The sequence below is a fragment of the Crocodylus siamensis genome, chromosome 5, assembly GCF_052110815.1.
Source record: "Crocodylus siamensis isolate JL-2025a chromosome 5, ASM5211081v1, whole genome shotgun sequence".
Lineage (NCBI taxonomy): Eukaryota > Metazoa > Chordata > Crocodylia > Crocodylidae > Crocodylus > Crocodylus siamensis.
This window is the reverse complement of record NC_143399.1, coordinates 9,341,886-9,363,020: the sequence shown is the minus strand read 5'-3', so window position 1 is coordinate 9,363,020 and position 21,135 is coordinate 9,341,886. Positions and strand designations below refer to the sequence as shown.

The window sequence follows — 21,135 nt, the reverse complement described above, 5'->3', positions numbered from 1 at the left end:
AATTCTAGCATTACAAACTGGAATGCAGAGTTTATAGCAAGCAACTGGCCAAACAGGAAGGTTTAGAGAACAGGTAAAAAGAGTCTGCAACTAGATGGCTACCAGCTTCCTAAATAGGTGGCTGAATCTGCCATAAGGAACTTGTAGAATCTGAAGAGAAGTCTGGCCCCAAACTGATTTTACCAAACACACACCCACCCATTTCCTGCCCTACTAGCAGTGCATATTTGGGTTTCTAGGACTCTGAAAATAAAACTAACAGAAGTAACTGGCCAGTCTGAACGATGCAAGCAGCAGCCACAAAGAGTGTCAAGCAGATCAGGAGACAAAAAAGCATGTTGTTACTACCTTGAGTAAAATAGGTAAATATTCAAGATGTTTGTTACCCCATGTCTTTAACCTCTTTAATTTGTTTAAATCTCAGTAAAGGAAGGGCAAATACTGGCTTTTTCCCAGCCTGCCAACAGTGCAGAACAACGTGCTAGCAACCCCTTTGCCTACGAAGTCAGCCCAGCATGTTTACAGAAATGGAACACTTCGAAACGAGCAATCTGGTTTCATGGCACCCACTTTATTCCATCAACAGTTACACTTTAACCAACACACTGGTATGTTGATGCAATCCATTTCTTTCTGCATAATTCAAGTAATGTCACAACCAACCAAGTCTAAGAATGAAGATGTCCATACATGATACATATCTGAGTACTAGTCCTTGATTTGCTGTTTTATCTTATTATATGAAAACTAAAAAAAGCCTTTGGAAAAAACTCACTTGTTAAAAATAAACTTTTAAAATTTACAGTTCCATAGCAATGAGATTTACACAGGGATTTACACAATGATGGTGATACTTTGCACTAGAAGTCTTTGGAAATATAATTCACTGCACAACATGTATCACGCATTTCCACGGACATGTATTTCACGCCCACTAGTGTCAAATGGGGAACATGTGCGCACTGCTAAGGGAGAACTTGGAAACACTAAAGCAACAGGTAGCTTCCACATATGGTGACGACTTATGTTCCATGTACTACGTGGGTACAGTCTCAGGTGTTCTGTTGTTCACCAAGTTTCTAGGTACAATTCTATGCTCACCTTTGGATTCTTGCCCTCACAAATTTCTCCTGACTTGTCCTATTGCAACTCCAGTAGAACCAATCCAATCACTCCTTTTTACACAAGCCTAATTCCAACATGGTTGATTCAGCACAGGAAGGAGAAAAGTTAGCAAGTGGCATGTGATAATGGCCCAATATTAGAAAAATTAGACCAGGAGCATGGCTTACAGGGAACTTGAGTGATTTTACAGGTTTGGCTGGGGATGGCCTTGCAACTGACACTTCGGTCACAGTGGTAAGTAAGTGCACATATACGAGTGCAAAAATGCTGGTCTGCAAGCATGTAAAGCTCTGTTTCCAGCCCTGCTTGCCTAAGCAATAGAAGCCGTTTCCAGACAGTAATGGAAGAGGTAATGGGACAGATTTTTAGAGGTATGTAGGCGCTAGGCATCTAATGCATCTAAAAATCTGGTTCAAAGCTTCATTTCCTCCCTTAGGACATGAGGATTCCTAAGGGACTCAGGCTGTGCACACTTTACAGGCCCTCAACGCAGTCAGCAGTAACCTTACAGGAATGACCCTCTTAAGAAGTGATCCTACACCCCCTAAAAGAGCACAATATGCGATTTTCATTCCCATTAGTCTGTGAAGAGATGCAAAGGATAGTTAAGCTATACCTGCAGCTATCCATTTCATTTGGCTTCCGGTTTCTGTAAAGATTTAGGTCTCCCATAGTACCTTGTGTGTGTATCTACACTATCTAGTATCTCAACAGTGATTTGTAGGACGTCCGGATCAGTCTGCTCATTTTCCTTGATGTCATGTAAATGCTGCAGTCCACTTTCTTCAATTAGCATGCTGCAGTACCTGGCAGCTGAAACCAAAGAGAAGAAAGTTCATCGTCAGGAACCTCACTACATGAGATCCTAGATGGAGTAAAGTACTGGAGAAGAACACATGGAAAATTAAAAAAAAGTCTTGCTGGAAAATGTCAATTTGGCAAAATCCCAAGAAAACTTTCCCAACATGTTCTTTGTGAAAACTTTAAGGTCTTGATGTTCCCAGGTAATCGTGGCACTTGGGTTAAAGCCCCAAAATTCCCATCCAGAACAGACATTAGGCTGGCAGTCATAAATTCAGCTGGAAGGTCAGAGACCAGAGTCTGAAAGACCCAGTCTATCCGATTTAGGCCAAGGACCTGACCCTGTGTTTCCGGTCAACATCAAGCAAGTGATTATTTTACAGAGAACTGTTCTGTTTTTCCACAAAGCTCCCGAAGGCTGCATGCTCGTCCCAGTGTGGAGATTTTCAAATTCTGTTGAAATTTCAATGGAGATTAAGGTCATTTCTGGCCTCTCTCTATTCCGTAGTTAACTCTTTGGCCTCTGACCCCTATTATTCTATGGCAAGACATTCAGATGCTCTCTATTTTGTTCCTTCAGCAACTTCAATGCAACAACATTGATGACGGCAAAATAAGGCAAACACCGAGTGCTGCTGTAAACTTCACCCTGATGTCAAAAGTTTACATAGCAAAGAGGAAAGCATTTCTCAGATTGCAATTGCAGTCCATGAAATGTATATCTGAATCAAACTTGTTAAGAACCACACTGTAAGCTTGCTACACTCATACATTGACTTCAGGGCACATGTTTATGCAGGTTATTAAGATTACATGCTCTACCATCTAACGCTACTTGATTATCCTAATGAATAATATACACAAAGCCTGTTTTTTTTATTTCATAAAACTTTTGCAAATTTAGAGACTACTATAGATGAGGAGAGAACACTTTACTGTTAGAGCTGCCTCTGAGGTGTAGCACACAACTAGGCTACATAATGGTTCAGAGCAGGAACAAAAGATCAATATAGTATCCAGATGGTCCATAGGCGCCCTAGCCGTAAGCCAGAGACATGAGAACTCCTAGCTTTCATAACAAGAAGATGAAACCAGCCTCTTGAAGAATTTGGGGGATAATTTATGCTCCTTTTCCCCTTCCTCCTCATTCTTCCTATGAGATCATTTTCAGGGAACTATTTCTGGAAGGTCCCAGAACTGAAGCCAAGGGAAAGCTCCTAGACTCTGGAATTAAGGGTCTGGGCGTCTCTGATCAGATTTGGGCCTCACAAGTATGTCTGTAAGGAACATTTTGAGGCAAACTGACTTGATTTCTTCAAGAGAAGGATCTGCAGATACTGCATTTCAGAAGAACATAAGTCTTCTCTAAACAAATGGCAGATATTGTTGGGGGAGGAAAGTTCATAGACAAATCACATAGTTCTTGCATCCTGGAGTTTTTTGGTCTAGTAGCTGAGGATGGGCGTAAAAAGGGTATGAGAGGAACTAAAGTAAGTCTCCCCAGGTCCTCCAGATAATGGATCGTTGTGTCTATACTCTAACTACAGACACTAAAAGGATAAATAAGTAGGCCAGACTAGACTGAGACATTCAGGCTCCATCCCAAAGCGCAAGCAGCAAAAAGGAACTGGAACAGCACCTGGTCCTACACCACCCTACATATTTGTTTGTGCACATAAGATTAGCTAATGCACATGAACAGACACAAGGGGCACTCCTAACCAAGTGCCTGCTTTCAGATACATGGGGCACACTCAGACTCAGCAAAGTACATACAAGAACAAGCATTTAAAAGAAGTCATCAAGACATGGCATAGCCCTGCCTGTCACTTGGAACATCTCACAGTACCTGCAATAAAACTAGGGATTAATGTTCAAATTAAGGCCTAAATAAACCACTACAGCAGAGACTAAAGAATTAAACTTTGGTATACTTCTCCAGAAGGCTTATGACCAACCATAAGAACCATCTAATTTCATATAAAAAGGTTAAGCTCTACAATCTAATACAGTGGTGCTGCACCTAAGGCCCAGAGGCTGGATCTGGCTCCTGAAATGACTGGATCTGGCTTGCAGCATGGGGAATTAACAGCAAGCAGCTTGTCCTGGTGTATCCCCTTCCCTGCCCTGCACCACGCTGCTGATCCCTTCCACACCCAGAGGTAAACTCTTTTCCTCTGCACTCCACACTGGCAGCCACCTCCCTCTCTCCCTGCTCCCTTCCCCTACTGGAGGGGGCTGGTGGCTCACAGTGCAGCCACGTCACAAGCATCTGACCTGCCACTCTACAAAGCTGAGCTGCACTAGTCCAATACATACGTGTTTTGCAGCAGACATGTTGAATAGCCCATACTGCCCAGAGCTGAACACCAGGTATCGTGAAGCAATCAAGTAATGGATAAAAAGGACTGAAGGATCTATGGGTTAGAGAAAGAAGTTCAGTAAAGTTGTACCGATATAGGATCCCATCATTAGCTAAGCAGTCCCTACACATTAAGCTTTAGGCATTCTCATACAACATTGCTGTATTATAAGTGTAAACAGTAAGGAAACTCCACAGGCACAACTGTGACCAGATCAGTAAATACTTATTATTCACTGTGTGCTAGCAGTGCAAAAATCCAGGCTACATATCAAATAAGTAACGCTGAACACAATCACAATGCCATTATATGCAGTGTGCTTCCTCCTCTGGGACACCATGGCCAGTTCTAGTAACTCTGAGAACAGAAGAAAGATGGGGTTTGATGAATAGGTGATGATGAATGATTAGAGGCCTGGGAAGTCTTCCATAGGAAGACAGACTGAAAATGCTGGGACTATTTTGAGCACACAGAAGAGTGGCAAGTTTCATAGTGATCCTTTTCTTTTCTTTCTTTAACACCACCAACACCAATTAACCAACTGAACTCACCAATTAAAGCTGAACAATATTACAAAAAAGTTTTAGATCTCTCAAAGCTTAACAGGAACATTTGTACCCCACAGTGGGGTTCTGTGTTACTCTTTAAGAAATTCAAATTCTGTTGTGGTTAGCAGGAAACTTAAATAGTCATAAGCACAGAGCCAAATTCTGGTTCCAGAGGACATCATTTTCTGATTTAATCTTTTATTATCATTTAGAATAACATTTCAACTGGCTTGGAAATGGTTTTTCTCCATTCTCAAACCCAGTTAAGGAAATACATATGCTATAAAAGCATATCCTTTCATCAGGGAGGATATTTAGCATGAAGAGGCTGATGGCAGCAGAAAAGCAGTAGGAACACAACTCTAGAAACAATATGCTAATGTTAACGCTTTTATGCTGGTATTCAGAATTCATTACCTGTAGGCTACCAAAGCCACCATCTTGCATCTTGGAGTCGGCCACTTCAAAATGGCTGAGTGCTGCAAAATATAGAATCAAATACTGTAGTACTTACAGTAAACAGCATAATTATACTACAGTAAAACAAGGATATCCATTTAAGTTAGCATACCAGCTGTTCCATAAGAGATTTTCTCTGGGCTGGACTTAGTGTCCAGGCCTGCTCCCCTCTAGATATTAAATGAGCAATAATTCCAGCTGAAAAATAGCTGACTTCTATTTCAGTGCTGCACAACAATTCACCAATGGTGTCTATGAAGTCCTTCCACATTAGCTTAGAATGCAGCTCTCTCACTTCTGCTACGTTGTTCTGTAAAAACATGCACAAAGTTTATTGCTTAAGACTAACAACACATATAAACACAACTTACAGATGTTAATAAAAGCTAATACATTTTCATAGAGAATAAATGGGTCCCATGTTCTCACATGCAAATCAAATCTCTGAAACTTTCCTATAGCCCATTACAAGAACCAAAACCCTAACTGAAACCAAGAGCTGGAGCTGTGCCATGTTTTATTACATAGTTTGAAATTCTTATCAGACTTCACTGACAGATTTACCACGGAGTTGAGCAGTAGCAAACTTGTACCCATCAACTTCTTTTGGAGATTTCTGCTCATTTAACTTGCAGCTCTATCCTCTGTTGAAGTAATGAGGGAAATCCCTCCCCACCCGTGAAGGCCCAGTTCTATTTGATACCACACACCATTAATTTGTTTTCAGAGAAAAATGCTGACAAGCTTTGTGCATCACATGTATATATTTGTAAGAATTAAGAAGGAATAGCTCTTTTACAGTCCACACATTATCCAGAAAATTTAACAGAAAAAGCCAAGAAAAATTTTTTTCTTTTTAAAGTAGAACCCAATTCTGATCTTACCAGAAGGCCAAGAACTTTATGTTGTATTGAGGAATCAGAGGGAAAAAACTGTTAAGAGAAACAAAGAGACCAGTTAGATATGGTTTCAGTGTACACTAACAACCTGGCACAAACATAGTTATCCTCACCTCTAAAACCCTCATGAAGAGTTCTAGCCCTTGATTGTCAATGAAATGCCGACACGTGGTAGGGGATTCATCAGTCAGATTCCACAGTGCACTCAGCGTAAACATGAAAGTCGTATCCACTTCGTTCAGATTTGTTTTTTGTTCAACTATTTCAAGAAGCTCCTGTCGAAGAAAAAGAAAAGTTTTAATTCTGGCTTTGACATTAGCTACCCAAATTAATAATACCTGTATTATAATAGCACCCAAACACCTGAGGCCCCATGCTGCTATGTGCACTGGTTTCTATCTCACTTAACATCGCAGATTAATCTATAGTCAAGGTAGGCAACTCACCCCAACAACAATGTAAAGTTCCGCACTAAGTTGGGCTGTTTGCTCAGATGAAAGCTGCAAGGAAACATATTACATAAGTACCTGGAAAAAAGTCTGTTTGAAATCAAAAAACAAAAAGTTTCAACACTTCCAAAGTCACGGCACATACCTTCAGGGCTAAAATTGAACTTATATTGACTGCCATTCTTTGCATATTTTGATTTTCATGGTTACACAGCCACTGCATAACAAGTTTGGCAGCTTCAAACCTAAAGTGTGACAACACGATAATAAATTACACAAGGCTTAAATTACACTTCACACCTCAGATTCCAACTATTCCTGGAAACCAAAGGAAATGGGCTTATGGTTTCTAGAGGGTAGAAAAGGACACGCCTTTTTTTCAGCATGTATGCAACATGGTCATTTGAATTATAATTAATGGAACCCTTAGTTCAGGCCAGAAGGAAGATACTAAAAAAGTACCTTTTACAACACACTCGGATCAATCTTGCAACTGACAAAATGAGCAATAGTAAATAACTCTCTAGCAAGTATGAGCAATGCCTTTAATTTAACAGGAGAACCACAATCAACCCTACTCTCACCACAGAAACAGGGTGAGACTGGGGTTGATAGTGTTTCCCCTTGTTCCTATTAGAGCCCGAGGAATCCATCCCTTGGTTCTGCTGTTTCTTCCTTCATCACCGCCTCCCACCAGGCAGCCAACTGCCACTGCTGTCCATCAACACCAAGCTTAGATAAAAAAGGATCATCCATCAACACCAAGCTTAGATAAAAAAGGATCACTGGAATAAAATAAGGTAAATGGGTGCCCTTCATGCAGGAGCTGAGCACGACTAGGAAGCTAGCAACTCAATCCCCAGCATGAGATCCAGTCCCTGTTGAACCCAGTGCAATTACCAATTACTTCAAAGGGCCAGGATTTATTCCTAGGTCAAAAACTGGTATGAGAGCAGAACAACTGTAGTATTAACGGATTCAGCTGCCCAATGCTGAAGCCATGAGATCAGAATCAGGCCCTCGAAAGCACATGTAAGGTTTCTCTATGACAGCACAGAAGTCTAAACAGTCTTTTGGGGTCAACTAATTAAAGGCAAAGTTTTATGACCAACACGATAAGTATTACATTTTGCCCTGCTACTCAAAACCTCATTTCAACCTGCCTGTTAAATGGAACATCTTGAAGGATCCTGACACTTGATAATAAAAGGAGGCAGTTCTTCTGCAGCTGTGGGTAGAGAAAGAGAAAAAAAAAAAAAGCATTTGCATAAAGTTCCAGAAGCCTTCTCTTACAAGAGAGAAAAATACAAGAATTTTGCAGTTCACTCAACATCTGGGAAGTATGACCATGACATGCAACTCATGCAAGTAAAGAATGGTTGGTCTAAGATACCACGAACAATTCCTCTCACTATAAAGCTTCAGTAGGAGATAAAGCAATGACCTTACAGAACACACTTTATTTATGAAATGAGGTCTTTATACTTGATTTCATAACTTAAAGGAGTCTTTCAAATCAGGAAACTGTCAAATTGAATCTAATTTTGTAATTCACATTCCAAGTAAGCCAAGAGAGCTGGGCTCTCTGAGTTCAAGTGAGAGCTGATACTAGCACTGTGCTCTCTTCGAGGCTCATCTTGGGCACTATGACCCTCTTACAAGGAAACAGTTTCTCTTTCTCAGCTTCAGAGTGAAAGGACATATTTCCCAGCCTTTGCTATAAATAAGGATTAGATTAAAAGGAAGGCACATGTCTACTGCCACCACAAAACAGTTCTGCAACAGAGACAGCTCACATGAAGGGGAAGACAAAAGAGCAAGTCCAACATCTTCAGCCAGCTGGGACCATACGTACTACCTACAGAGACAGCACTAAACTACTCAATGTGCAATCAGAATAGGCAGCACCCAGCAATTTGTGTTTTTACAAAACAGTTCATCTGACTGAGGTCAGAATTGCTATTGCTACCATCCTCAACTAAGAAAAGCTGGGGAGGAGAGAGTGGTAGAGAATTGTTAATTTCAGTTGTAATCTAATTGACTTCTGCTGGCTGAGATAATAGTTGATCTTTTCATCAGTACATTAAGGGTGGTTCCAAAGACACTGGAGCTGGACTGTTCTTAGTGGTGGCAGATGACAGAACAAGGAGCAATGGGCTCCAGTTGCAGCAAGGGAAGTTGAGGTTACATATTAGAAAAAAATCTTCTCACTAAGGGGGTAGGTAGTAAAACACTAGAACAGGTTACCCAGAGCGGTTGTGGAATCTGCATCCTTGGAGGTTTTTAGACCACGCTAGACAAAGCCTAGGTTGGGATGATATAGTTGGGAATAGTCCTACTTCAAGCCAGAGGTTGAACTAGATGTGACCTCTTGAGGTTCACTCCAGTGCTAATTTTCTATGATTAAGGCTGTTGAAGCTCTCTAGAACAGTGGTGCTAAACCTTTTCCCCACAATAGGCCAGACGGGCAGTGCCCCATCCATGTGAAGGCTGAATCTGGCCAGTGGTCCTGATACAGCACCCAGGGCAGGCACAGTGGGAACCAACCAGTCATGGGGAGGGGAGTAAGGGGCAGCACAGCCCCAACATGGCCTTGTAGGGGAAAGAGACGTGGCTTGGCCCGGGGGGGGGGAGGGGGGGAGAGATGACCCAGCCTGCAAGAGGGGGAGGAGCGTGGCCCCACCCCAATGCAGATGCAGAGAGGGGGCATGGGCAGTCCTGTGGGGGAAAAGGGATATAGCTTAGCTCCAACCAGCCATGTGGGGCTTGTGAACATGGCAGGGGGGAGGATGGCCATATTTATGGCCACTGCTCCCCTACTGCCAAATTACCAACACAAAGGGAGCCCCACAGCTAGGACTACGTTTGGCCAGCTGGTCAAAGGCTGAGCATTCCCTGCTCTAGAACTCCCATTTACTGGATCAAACTGTAGGCCCATCTTGCCCAGTCTTGTGGGTCACAGGGGCAGAGAGCAGATGCTGAAAAGGCAGAGTGAACTGGGTCTGACCAGAGATTTTTCCACTGTTCCTCTTTCATTTGCAGACTCCAGTATTTAAGATCTAAGAAGCTCCAATTCAGAGACCATGCCTCTAATTCCCCTGCTCAACAGCTACTGTTGCCCCTTTCCTCCAAGAATGTTTCCCATCTCTTTTTTAAGAGATCTGTCCAAGAATTTGTCCAATCCCTCTGTTACCAAAGTGCCCATTAAATGACTGTTCCTATCTACCTCTCTATCCCTGTTTCTGTCAAGGCCCTCCCTGTCAGGAAAAGTGAATCAGAATTATGCCCTTGGCCATCTTTACCTGTTGCTGCTCAGGAAAGTTTTCCACAGCTTTGAGTAGTAAATGGATCACATCAGAGAGCAGACGAACAGGCATGCCAGTTGCGAGGCCCTGTCTAGTTAAGTTGAGACAGCATGCGCTGGCAGTTAGCTGCACTGCCAAGTCCAAGGGGTGATTTCTCATTCCAATAATCACAAGCTGAAATATAAGAGAATGTATTGCATGAACAGTTTTACATTTATTATTTTGCAATTTAGTTGCAATGCTGCTTTCTATGAGTTAAACTGACCTTGTCACTACTGAATCCTTGAAACACTTTTTAAACAGAAATCATCAAAAGATAACTTTGCCTCTTACTGGCACAGAAGAATCAGTGCAACAACCAGTGATTTTACTTTGTAGCCCTCCTGTCTTGAAAAGGGTTTATAGCATCTCCCATTCAGTTGCACAAAAAAGGTCATCCACACAAAGTGTTCCAATGATGTGATCAAGTGCTCAGAAATAAGCCTAGCCTATTTCATCATGGCCATCTCTTTCCAACACTTGCTCATTGGCCAATATCTGAGAACTCTTCATCCTTTAATGATTATTTCCTGTTTTAATTACTAATGTTTTCAGCCAATGGGAACAAATCAGAGCCTCCCATGCTTCCCAAAATAGGCAGGACCACTGAATACATTCTTCTCAGAACCAGCTGCAAAGGCTGCAGCCAGTCCATCATGCTGTAGTCAGACTTGCAATTGGAAGATACCAAGAAAGTACATTTCCCTCTCTGTTCGACACACTGAACTTGTTCTCCATCTACATCTAAGTTACTTTCAAAGGGTACCGGTCAGAATCTCTAGAGATTGGGAAGGGATACGCCCAAGTCTGTATAGATTCACCCCTCCCTTCATTACCTACTGCAAGCTACAGTCAACAGAAACAGAGACTAACTAGCCCTCAGAAGAGCTTACTAGCCCTCCTCTTAGAAGGAGGTACATTCAGCAACACCCCTGGCCCCTGCTGTTGAATTCTGCACCTCCAGAAGTTAGCCTTAGCACCTAATTACGTTTTGAACATGGACTAGAGCCTCTCCTCCCCACACTGGACTTGCCCATGCTGCTCTCTCTGTTAGGGGTACTTCTGCAACTGCACTGCTGATATTACCCTTAGGCAGTAGAGAAGAGGGAAGAGAAGGGGAAAGTCTATATCTATTTCGTAAGTGCAAAAACCCAAGGGCCTGATTTAGATATCTTTAAATATTACAAGAACAGACACTTAAATGTCAGTTCAAGTGACCTTGTTAAAGCCTTCATATTAAAGGCTGTCTTTGAAAAATCTCTCAACCATCTTTACCTTTAAGATTTCAGGCTTTGTTACTTTCATAAAACAAGTTTGGGTGAAGAGCCGGAAGAATGCTTCCTTCACAAAGTACGATCGTTCGCTGTAACGCTTCAAAGCTTCAGAAATCTGGATCTCATTCGCTCCTCCCGATACCTTGGAAAACACATTTAGTTCATATTTAGTTTAGTTCTTTAAAAGTTTGGCTTCTCTGCACAATACACTTGTAGAACACCCCAATTTGTCAGAGGCAAAGTGAGAACCCAAACCCCACAAAATATGGAATTACAAGCAATCTCATCAAACTAGTATAAAACCCCAAAATACTTGTATGCTAGAAGTTCTCCCAGCACTTTGAACTGTTGGTGTCTTCCATTCTAGTATTTGAAACCCAAGCTCTATCCAGGCCTAGACCCACAAGTAGTAGTTCAGACTCAAGAACTAGTTCTATTGTACTCCAACTGGAACCAGGACTACCTCAATTCAACCAAGAGCTGGGCATTACATTGTTAGCCATGCTACAACGGTTATAATTTGTCAGTGACTATTTTATTTCGTGATTCTGCTTGTCCTCTATATTCAGCAAGTTCAACAGATGGATTCAGGACAAGAGTACGAGAACCGGACACAGCCTTTAATTTTTGTGCCAGAAGGTACTTTGTGAGGACAGACTTAGACAGAAGTGGGGCAAAGAAGAGCACTAAAATAAGAACCAGACAGACTTTATTTGGCAAAATACAGCCCAGGAAAATAATTTCTTTAACTGTAATTAAGCTTCATATTCATTACTCCCACAAGACAGCAGAGACACTGTGCAAGGTAGGGGTGGGCAATTATTTGGGCCCAAAAACCACATAGGGAGTTTTGATGAGCTATTATTGCAAGCCGGGTAAGCACCCTCCCCACATCCCCCACTACTCACCAAAACACTGTGGAGTTTTAGACAGGTGGGGAAGAGCATTCAGGAGCACGGTGGGTGGACAAGGTCAATCCACAGCCTGCATGCCCTGCCCTGTGGGGGGAGGGTGCAGGGGGGGCCTGGGCATTAGGTCCAGGGGGCCAGCTGGGGCTATGGGGAGGGAGGAGGCGGGGGGTACATGCGGCAGAGCTTGCTCAGTCAGTGAAGTCCACAGCTGGCCCCACAGAGTTCCACATGGGGCAGAGCCCTGCCCAGGCCAGCCCACCCATGCCCACTGGCCAGCTCACAGCTTCTTATGGGGTTGTTCCCAGCACAGCTGCTCTTGCCTCCAGCGGGAGCCACCCAGCTGAAGCTTCCCCCCACTCCGCCCAGAGTGGTGCAAGAGGAGGAGAAGCAGGAGGAGGAGCTGCTGCTGGAGGCGAGGGGAGATCAGCTGCAGCCAAACTGGGCACAGCCCCGCTGGAAGCCACGAGAGCCGGCCAGGGCCGGGACAGCAGGGCTGTTCTGCTCCCCTCACCTCTAGCAGTGGCTCCTCCTCCTGCTGCAATGCTCGGGGGGGGGGGGGGAACGGGACACGACACGGACTTCACCCAGGCAGCTCCTGCCCCAGCACACAGGGCTCCGTCTCCAGCTCCCGGTTGCACTTTCCACCTGCTCCGCCCGCCCACAGGTGGCTGCTCATGGCAGTGGGCAAAGGGAACAGGTGGAAGACAACCAGGAGCTGAAGCCAAAGCCCTGCATACAGGGGCAAGAGCTGCCCAGCTGAAGTGATGCACCAGGAACAGGAGGAAGAGATGGAGTTGGAGGCAAGGGGAGCAGAACAGCTCCCCCGGCCAGCATGTACAGCGTCCAGCATGGGTGTTCATGGTCCGGCTGCTGCTCTGCTCCCCACACTTCCAGCAGTGGCTCCTCCTCCCAAGTCCTGCCCCTGCTGTGCTGCTCTGGGTGCGCAGATGGTGGGGAGCTTCCATTAGGCAGCTCCCACTAGAAGCGAGGAGAGCAGAGCAGCACCTGGAACAGCCCCACTAGAAGCTGCGCACACTAGTCAGGGCCTGGGCCAGTGGGCCAAGGCTGGAGCACAATGCGGGCTGCCCCAATGGGAGCAGGTGGGGCTCAGCCTGAAGCGCAGTGCCATGGGGGCAAATAGAAAAATAACCTGGGAACAGCCAAGGTTAAATCCCTCCCAGCAGAGTTTCTCCAGAGTAAGCAAATGCCTAACATGCTATGGATTCTCTCAGAAGAGAACAAGGTCCTCCAGTATCCCCTCCTCCCCACACCTCCCATTCAGAGACAGCGTATCACTTGCTGGACTCTGCTATTCCAACAGGGAGCAAAACACATCCACTTTGTAACCCTACATGTGCTGCAGGGAAACACAGGCTGATCATGGGTAGCCAGTCAAGGCTGCCCTAGGCACTGCTACCATGTGTCACCAGGCAGATTAAGGGAGCTTGCAGAGCACACTGAGAAGTGCATAGTACCCCCGCTGCACAGTGTTGGCATTGCAAGCTACTATTCAGAGTAGAGACATTTCATCATTCAAATATCTGTACAGACGGCTCTGGGCAGGTTTCTTTACCAGGAGAATAAACCTGGGAAAATTCTCCAAGATTATCTGAATGTGTCTAACAAAGTTGTCTAGGCAAGTACACCAGACAAAACAAAGCAGAACACTCTCACTTATGCAGAGGATGAAACACGCCAGGCAGGACCCAAAGGGCTCTCAGGCAACAATCATCTATTGTTTAAATTACTGCTCATTCAAAAAATGACGTTAAATTAATGCCAAGTTATCTGCTTTCATAGTCATATTGCATCTGGATACCAGATTCAGGGAAACATGCTGCTATCAAACAGCACTTCACATAAAACTTAATGCCTATATAAAAAAAACTATGAAGACGTGAATTAGTCTTCAGCACAATGAGGTAAGCAGGAGTTTTCACTTGGCCTATGATGAAAAACTCAGAGTAGTTCAGTGATTTGACAAAAACTGTAAGGCAAGCCAATGGATGAACTGGGATTCAGACTTTGTTCCTAGCCCTAAGCCACATACTCAATCCAGCTGATCACACTACATCCTTGTTTGCAATCCCAGTGTAGCTATAACAGGTTATTTTTAAATTCAAACCTTCAAACTTCTTTCTCCTGAAAGGAATTCAGAGTAGCCAGCATCAGTTGCCAGCAGTCCCATAAACTGCATTGTAGGTCGCTGTTTGACAAATGCTTCTACAGCTTCATCAGTAATGAATTTACTGCCAGAAATGTCCAATGACTCAAGGTGAGGTAGGATGTCTTTTTGCTCTAGCAAACTAACAGGTATATCAGATGTAAACTGCTGATCATCTGAAATGTCCAAGTGGTTCAAGTACTTGAGTTCTCGTAGGATATCTAAGACTTGTTGCGTAGACATTGATAAGTACTTCAAGTAGTGCATGGAAAGAGACTTAAGTCGATCCTTGCAGGCAAGAAGTGCAGTTATGTCAGTAACCGAGGTATTGGATATATCCAAACTTTCCAGCCTCGGAAGAGAAGCAACCTCTATCAAGTCCTCATTGTGGAAAAGAACATTGGTAATGCTCAAAACACGAAGACCAGACAACTGCTTGAAGCACCCTTTACAGGGATTTGTCAGAGAAAGCGTCAACGAGTCCAAAACAAGGCACTGAAGGTTTTGCCGGATCCACTTATTACTCCCAAGTCCACTTACAATATCTGCAATAGTAACATTCGCGTTCATCCCTGCAGCATCAAGTTCCACTAGCTTGTGATGGCAGAATGCTTTCCGGAAAGACAAGGCAGAAATTTTTGCTTTCCTGATGCAGGCTTGTTTCAAGCGCATTTGGTTCCCTCGGAAAATCCCGACAGTTCCGTCATTCAACAGCTCTGTTGGGAAACAGCAGTGAGTTTGTCAGAGCAGGCACACACTTAACAGTACAAAGAAAAGGCAAATTATTTCACTCCTCAAGCTCAGTGCATCTCAACCGTGGGGTGTGACCATAGGCAAATTACAAATAGAAGGATAAACCAAAAAAAAAACAAAAACGGAGGTCATAAAAGAATTCTGGTGTTACCACATATGTACAAATCTCTATTTAAAATTAGAGAGCAATTTCCTTTTTCCCCCTCCCAGGACACCACTGAAAACAAACCATTTCTTCATGAATGTAAATCTGTGGGCTGCCACTAATATTTCCTGTTAGCGAACTAATTTCAAAACCCTAACACAGAAAGAACCTTTCCTCTCCCACGTTTTGGATAATCTTCAAATAAGGTGTGATAACTTATAAGAGGTCAAATGTTACAAGATATTTATCATGAGAATGCCCCATACATCTAGGATATAGCCTAAGAAAATATTCTTTTCAGCTCGATGAGGAACATTTCATCTTTATTTACTGAGGAGCAGCACCATTGTTAAAAATAATATTTGGACAAATTCTCTATTCTGTAAAAGCAGCTCCCAATTTTGATTTGTACTGATCATGATACACTGTAAATATTTATGACTGAAAATCCACAGCATAACTACAGATACAATCTCCCAGACTTTCTATATTCCTACATAATGATATTTTATCTAGTTAGACTTAACACATCCACAAGAATTCCATATGAAAGGTCATAACCTAAGAGAGAATACACAAAAATAAATTAAACAAGTGCTCCTCGATTGCTCCTAAATTCAAGCAACCATTGGTGGCTAGCTTTTCAACTGTGCTTCTGTAAAGAAAGTCAGGGAAAGCTATAACTGAAGTTTTTCAGATGATGAATACAGACTCAGTACTACATGAGAAAAATTCAGAATTATGGCACATGCTGCATATTTTTAAATACGCTAAATTGAAAGCAGCCTGTTTTAAAATAAAACTGCCTTGGTTATATGTAGGAGGCTAAGCGAGTCAGTTTTAATAAAGTAATTCTTCCCTAAATTGGGAAGTACTGCATAACAGCAAGAAGAAAAAACAACTGTCCACCCTGAGAAAAATCAAAGATGAGGTAGACTGAATTCTGTCGATTAATTTGGGAAAAAGAGTTTATTTTTTAAGGCATGAGTTTGCTGTATAAACCCTCATCTTGACTGAAATATTACCAGCCTAACAGTGGAGCCAAACAACATCTACTGAAGTTTGTGAGTCCAGCAACCTCTCTCCCTATGAGCAGTCTGACTAGGTGCCTCCACTGCACTGAATGGAGCCAGCAGCCATGTCAAACAGGATTTGGAGACAGACATTTAGACACAGGCAGAGAGAGGGGACCTCAGCAGTACAAAGGGGTCCACATGTTCCAGCACCAAACTGTTCCTATTCAGTCAAACACAGACCCCACTGCTGGATGCGTTAATGGATACCTAAGGCAAGTTCCAAAGGACCTGTTCAGGACCAGGCCTGGGGTAAAGCCCAGAGATGAAGTGTAGTAAGATCAGAGCCAGAGCAGAAGCCAGGTAAGTGATCTCCATCATCTTTGTCACCAGTAAAACTGAAATCCCAGGGATTTCTGTACTATTACCAATGTAATTATTACATACAATGGAATGACTACCGTTTTTGCTGAGAATGAAAACTATACCATTTCCACTGCCCCCACTCGTTATCCAGCACTGTGATAGATTCAAGTGGGGCAAGGCGGGAAACAGGGCTGTGGCAGTTTAAACATGCAGCTAACAATTTATTCTCATTCAGTTTGAACCAATTACCAGAAAAGAATCAGGAGAAGGAATAAAGCCCCAGACTGCTCTCCTTGTAACTGTCACATCAACAGACTGACACAAGTCTATCATTACTACTAGAATTGTTCCAGGCTGCCTGAATTATAAATCCCAGTAGCTGCATTAATTGACAGCAATACTTTGCCTCCTGGTGTTCTCTGTTCCCAGTTTGCTGTTGGAAGCAGGGGCTAGTTCTGGTAGGAATCAGCCTCTGAATCTTTGTTCAACATCTTGCTTATCCACTTGAATTTTCTCCATCCCCTCAACTCCCAGCTGCCAAGCTTGAGCATTTTGTACAGGATGCACCATAGATTTTTTTTCCATGCCTTGGTGCCAGCTGGAGCAGAAGAAAACCAAAAGTGCATCAGTTAAGTATGTTGGTGGGCTGCCAGCACTGCTGTACAGCATAAGATAGTACAGACAAACTATCCCACAACATACCACAATACAGTTTTAAGAACACATCAAGTTAGCAAGGCACTAGGATAGGTCTACACCAATATTTAGAGTCACCTGAGGTCACCCTTAATGAACCCAAGCCATGAGGGTTGGGCCCTCCCTGTCTCTACTGCATCTTGCAGCCTTCAAGGCTGTCTAAGAGGCGATTCCTGGATTAGAGATAACTAAATTGTAGTAGCAGTGACAAGCGTTTTCTTTTAGTGTCCTCCACTCCTTTCCTTGCCCAAAACAAAACCAAAGTCCAAGATACTATTAAAACAAACTTCGTAAGCTATCAATTTAAATAAAGTTTCCAACTTTTCCCCACCTCTTTGGGTGACAGAGGACAACGCTGACATAAGTCAATTAAAATTTGGGAGGAAAACAACCCAAACCAATAAAACAACATTTTGGTTTCCTTTAAGTTTGGAAAACAGGGTTAAGAAAAACAGACTAGAAATGTTATGGTAAAAACAGAAAGTAATTGAAAGGAAAAAAGCCCCAACTTTTAAGATATAAACAAGAACTACTTTCTGAAGGTGATGGTAATAGATCTGGGATGGAAAAGGAGCACTGAATTGGGATTAATCATACATTTTGGGGCTTGAAAGAAAGTTTACATCTAAACTTAAGAGTTAGAACAGGTGCTGAAATACAGAGCAAAAGACTTAGTATCTAGACAAAGAACTTCTTGCAGGGCATTAATACTAAGGGTGCACCAATAGATTTTTTGGGCCGATACCAATACCTGATTCTTAATGAGCCATTCAGTCAATCTGATTGCCAATATGCAGCCGAGCAGCTTGGAGAGCAGCATCCAGCTGGTAAATCTGTTGGGGGGAGGGGAGGGGAGGGGTGGAAGGAGGTGGGGGTGGAAGTGGCATGGGGGGCAGACTGGACTCTTCCCGGTCGGGTTGGGCCAGGCTGTACTCTCGGCGGGCAGTGGCAGCACTGGGAGGGGGACTACGGAAGAGGCTGTAGCTATTCCAAAATTCACCGTAACCCCCCAAATCCCCTCTCAGCACCGCTGCCACCCACCCCGTGCACACCACAGCCTGGCCCAACACCGCCAGGGGAAAGAGCCGGGCACTGCCCTGTCCCCAGCCTGCACTGGGCAGTGCCTGCCCTTGCCTCTGCCGCGTCCCACTCACCACAGGGACCTCAGTCTGCCCCCCAACAACAGACTTACCAGCTGGACCTGGCTGCTCTCCACAATGCCAGGCTGCGCTCCTGGCCACCTGTGTGCTGCGCTGTGGCTGCGCTCATACATGCAGCATTTTTCGGTGGCATTATCAGCCATATCAACCAAAAAAAGCCAACTGCCGATTCCTTATATTGGTGCCAATCCAAAATAGGACTGACATATCAGTGCACCTCTAAATTAATACCAGGGAGTCTTAGTTGTGACAGTGCAACAACTTAAATACCAACATCAGATTTGCCACCAGATCTACAACTGCTGGGCCTAAACAACCATCTTACCATGACATGCCATGGTCTGCAATAATCGATCAGCTACTTCTTGAGGGAGCCTTTCAGACTCTTTCAAGCAGAGTGTCCCATCTCGTCTTTCTGTACAAAACTTCTCCAAGTCAGCAGTCAGAGCACTCAGACAGATGTCAAGTAAAGAGTATGGAGATGCTTCAGCCTGTTATTAGGAAATAAAACATTCATGTATTAGCAAGATATTAGAGAGCTACAGTGAACCAGAACGCAGGATAATTCAATGAGATTAAAACAATTCATCCCAGCCTCACCAATACCTTGACATAGGGGGAAAAACAGCCACCAGACAGCAATATAGATGTTTCTGAGACAGAACCCTACCCAGGCAGGCCTCCGGTTACAGGCAACTAAACCTGCAAGATGTTCATGGCAAGTAAAATCAACAACTATTTTAAGAAACAGATTGAAAATTATTTTGCTGCATGGCCAAAAGCCTCTTCCGAAGACAGCTTATGATTATGGAGGTGCCCATTTGTATTAATACAGGTCAATGATTCTCCTCACTGTGCCCATTTTAAATCTCAGGTGTACAGCACCAAGCTCCAGCTCTAAACACCACAGTTAAAGTTAGTTAGCTCAGTTTAACATCAGCATGCGAAATCGCACAAGAAAGAGAAAGGCGAAAGAAAGAGGCTGACTGAAGGTAGCCACATTCCCAACAAACTTGCCCAACATTTTATGAGAAAAACATCAGGATGCCTGATGAAAAGCAGACGTCACCACATTTTCTCCTGTACATCCCCAAATATACCACATGCCTTGTTTGGGGAAGGCAGACGTGGAGCAATCTCTCTCTTCCAGCTATGCTTGCGTACAGCGTGGAGCGAACCAAACCCTCAGCTGACACACCCGCTGCCCCTTCCTGCTTAACAAAAGCTGAAACCCTAAACGCTGCTGGCAATGGGGCTCCATGGGCAGAGCTAGGATTTAAAAAAATCATTAAAAACTCCTGTGAAATTGGCGGGGAGAGGCCAGGAGCAGCTGGCAGGCAGCCAAATGACTCTAAGGAGCGCTGGGAAGAACATCAAGAGCCTCCAAAAGGAGGGAGGATCCCTCCGGGCGGGACGCGCGTCTATGAGAGATATTACGGTAGGCGGCAGCTGCCCGGCCCGCACCCCGCACACCTGGACGGCGGGACAGTCGCTGCAGATGGGCGGCGGCGCGCGCTGTCGGCTCTGGACGTGCAGGAAGCGAACCATGGCGGGTCCGGCACTGCGCCTCCCTCCCGCCCGCGGCCCCGGCGCAGCGCGCCCACTGCGCAGGCGCCCCCAGGCCACTTCCGGCTGTGCGTGACGTCAGTAGGCCGCAGGGGCGAGACTGAAGCCATGGATGGGCCTCAATTCCACGCACCCCCCCCCCCCCGGGGAAGTGAGTCACTGAGCCCGACGCGCAGGCGCAGGGGCAGCCCCCAACGGCCGTTAGCGGCCGGGACTGGGGGAGGAGCAGGTTCGCCTCTAGAGTCAACCAGCCGCCAGCCACACGAGCCTCATCTCTACCCGCAACCCCTCCGTGTGCACGCCAAGCACTCCCCCCCCGCCGCTCTTCCTTCCCCCTCATGGTGCTAGCTGCCCCCATAGTTACGCGCCTGCCCCCGGGCCAACGGGAGGGGAATGCGTGCGACAGCGTTTCGGGAGACGTTCCCTCCGCCGCAGGCAAGGGGGCGACGCTGGCATGACCCTCAGTCCAGCGGACGGTGCCTGCTCGCCGCGGGGATGCGATGCAAGAACAGAGGAGGGTTTGGCAAGACCTTCGCCTAAGCCTGGGGCTGCCAACGCTCCAGGAATTCGAATATTGGACCAGCCTTTCTGTCTGTCTCTACGTACTGCTTTAGTTGCGTTCCGATTGGCTGGCAAACAGCCAATCAGCGTGCGGAGAAGCATTCAGGCAAGTGGCAGCGTGCTGCCGTGAGGAGGGGGACGCGGGTAGCCTTCCCCTCCCCCCCATCTTCCTCCCTGGTGATGATGGCAGCCACGCGGAGGGGGGAAGCAAGGTCCGGAGTCCAAAACCACTCCTCCTCCCCTTTGTCAGCCCGGAGCCCGCTACTCCCATCCCCCGGCAGCCACCAGGCCGGCCTGGGCCCGATGCTCCCCCCACCCCGCACGCTGGCCCTGCTTCTCCCCATCTTCAGGCTCACTCCTCCCCTCCCCCACTGCAGCAGGGAGGGGGCCTGGACCCCAAGCAGCAGGAGGGAAGTGGGGAATGGGCCTGGACAGGGTGGGAGATGGGGGACGTGGGGCTCCATCCCTGCTCACTCCCCCCCATCATTCTTGACAGGCAATTGGCTAGTTAAATATAAATCTCCAGTAGACGGCCAAG

General features: G+C 45.1%; 1 protein-coding gene across 5 annotated transcripts; it reads right to left on the bottom strand.

Moving 5' to 3' along the window:
• Positions 1-550: 550 nt before the first annotated feature.
• LOC149863452 (protein zyg-11 homolog B-like) lies at positions 551-20,615 on the bottom strand. Of its 5 annotated transcripts, XM_090049664.1 has the most exons (15): positions 20,405-20,615; positions 19,578-19,739; positions 18,796-18,961; positions 14,299-15,053; positions 11,264-11,404; positions 9,947-10,123; positions 7,808-7,872; positions 6,790-6,889; positions 6,642-6,695; positions 6,309-6,470; positions 6,181-6,228; positions 5,409-5,606; positions 5,255-5,316; positions 4,246-4,343; positions 551-1,938 (listed from the first exon to the last, which is right to left on the bottom strand). In XM_090049664.1, exons 3-15 carry the CDS (start codon positions 18,806-18,808, stop codon positions 1,757-1,759), a joined length of 2,055 nt encoding a protein of 684 aa, XP_089905790.1. In that variant the 5' UTR covers positions 18,809-18,961; positions 19,578-19,739; positions 20,405-20,615; the 3' UTR covers positions 551-1,756. The 5 variants fall into 5 exon arrangements, with proteins under 5 accessions (XP_089905790.1, XP_089905789.1, XP_089905791.1 ...); XM_090049663.1 differs by lacking the exon at positions 19,578-19,739; XM_090049665.1 differs by lacking the exons at positions 19,578-19,739; positions 20,405-20,615 and adding an exon at positions 19,944-20,358 and having other exon boundaries at positions 14,878-15,053.
• Positions 20,616-21,135: the final 520 nt, after the last annotated feature.

What these genes read in the sequence shown, in the direction of transcription:
- LOC149863452 (XM_090049660.1), bottom strand. Translation starts at nt 20,018, where the DNA reads ATGGTTCGCTTCCTGCACGTCCAGAGCCGACAGCGCGCGCCGCCGCCC. An exon ending in AATCTCTTATGGAACAGCTG is followed by an intron (nt 5,317 to 5,408) that starts GTATGCTAACTT and finishes TATATTTTGCAG; the next exon opens with CACTCAGCCATTTTGAAGTG. An exon ending in ACATGTCTGCTGCAAAACAC is followed by an intron (nt 1,939 to 4,245) that starts GTATGTATTGGA and finishes CTTTGGTTTCAG; the next exon opens with CTGCCAGGTACTGCAGCATG.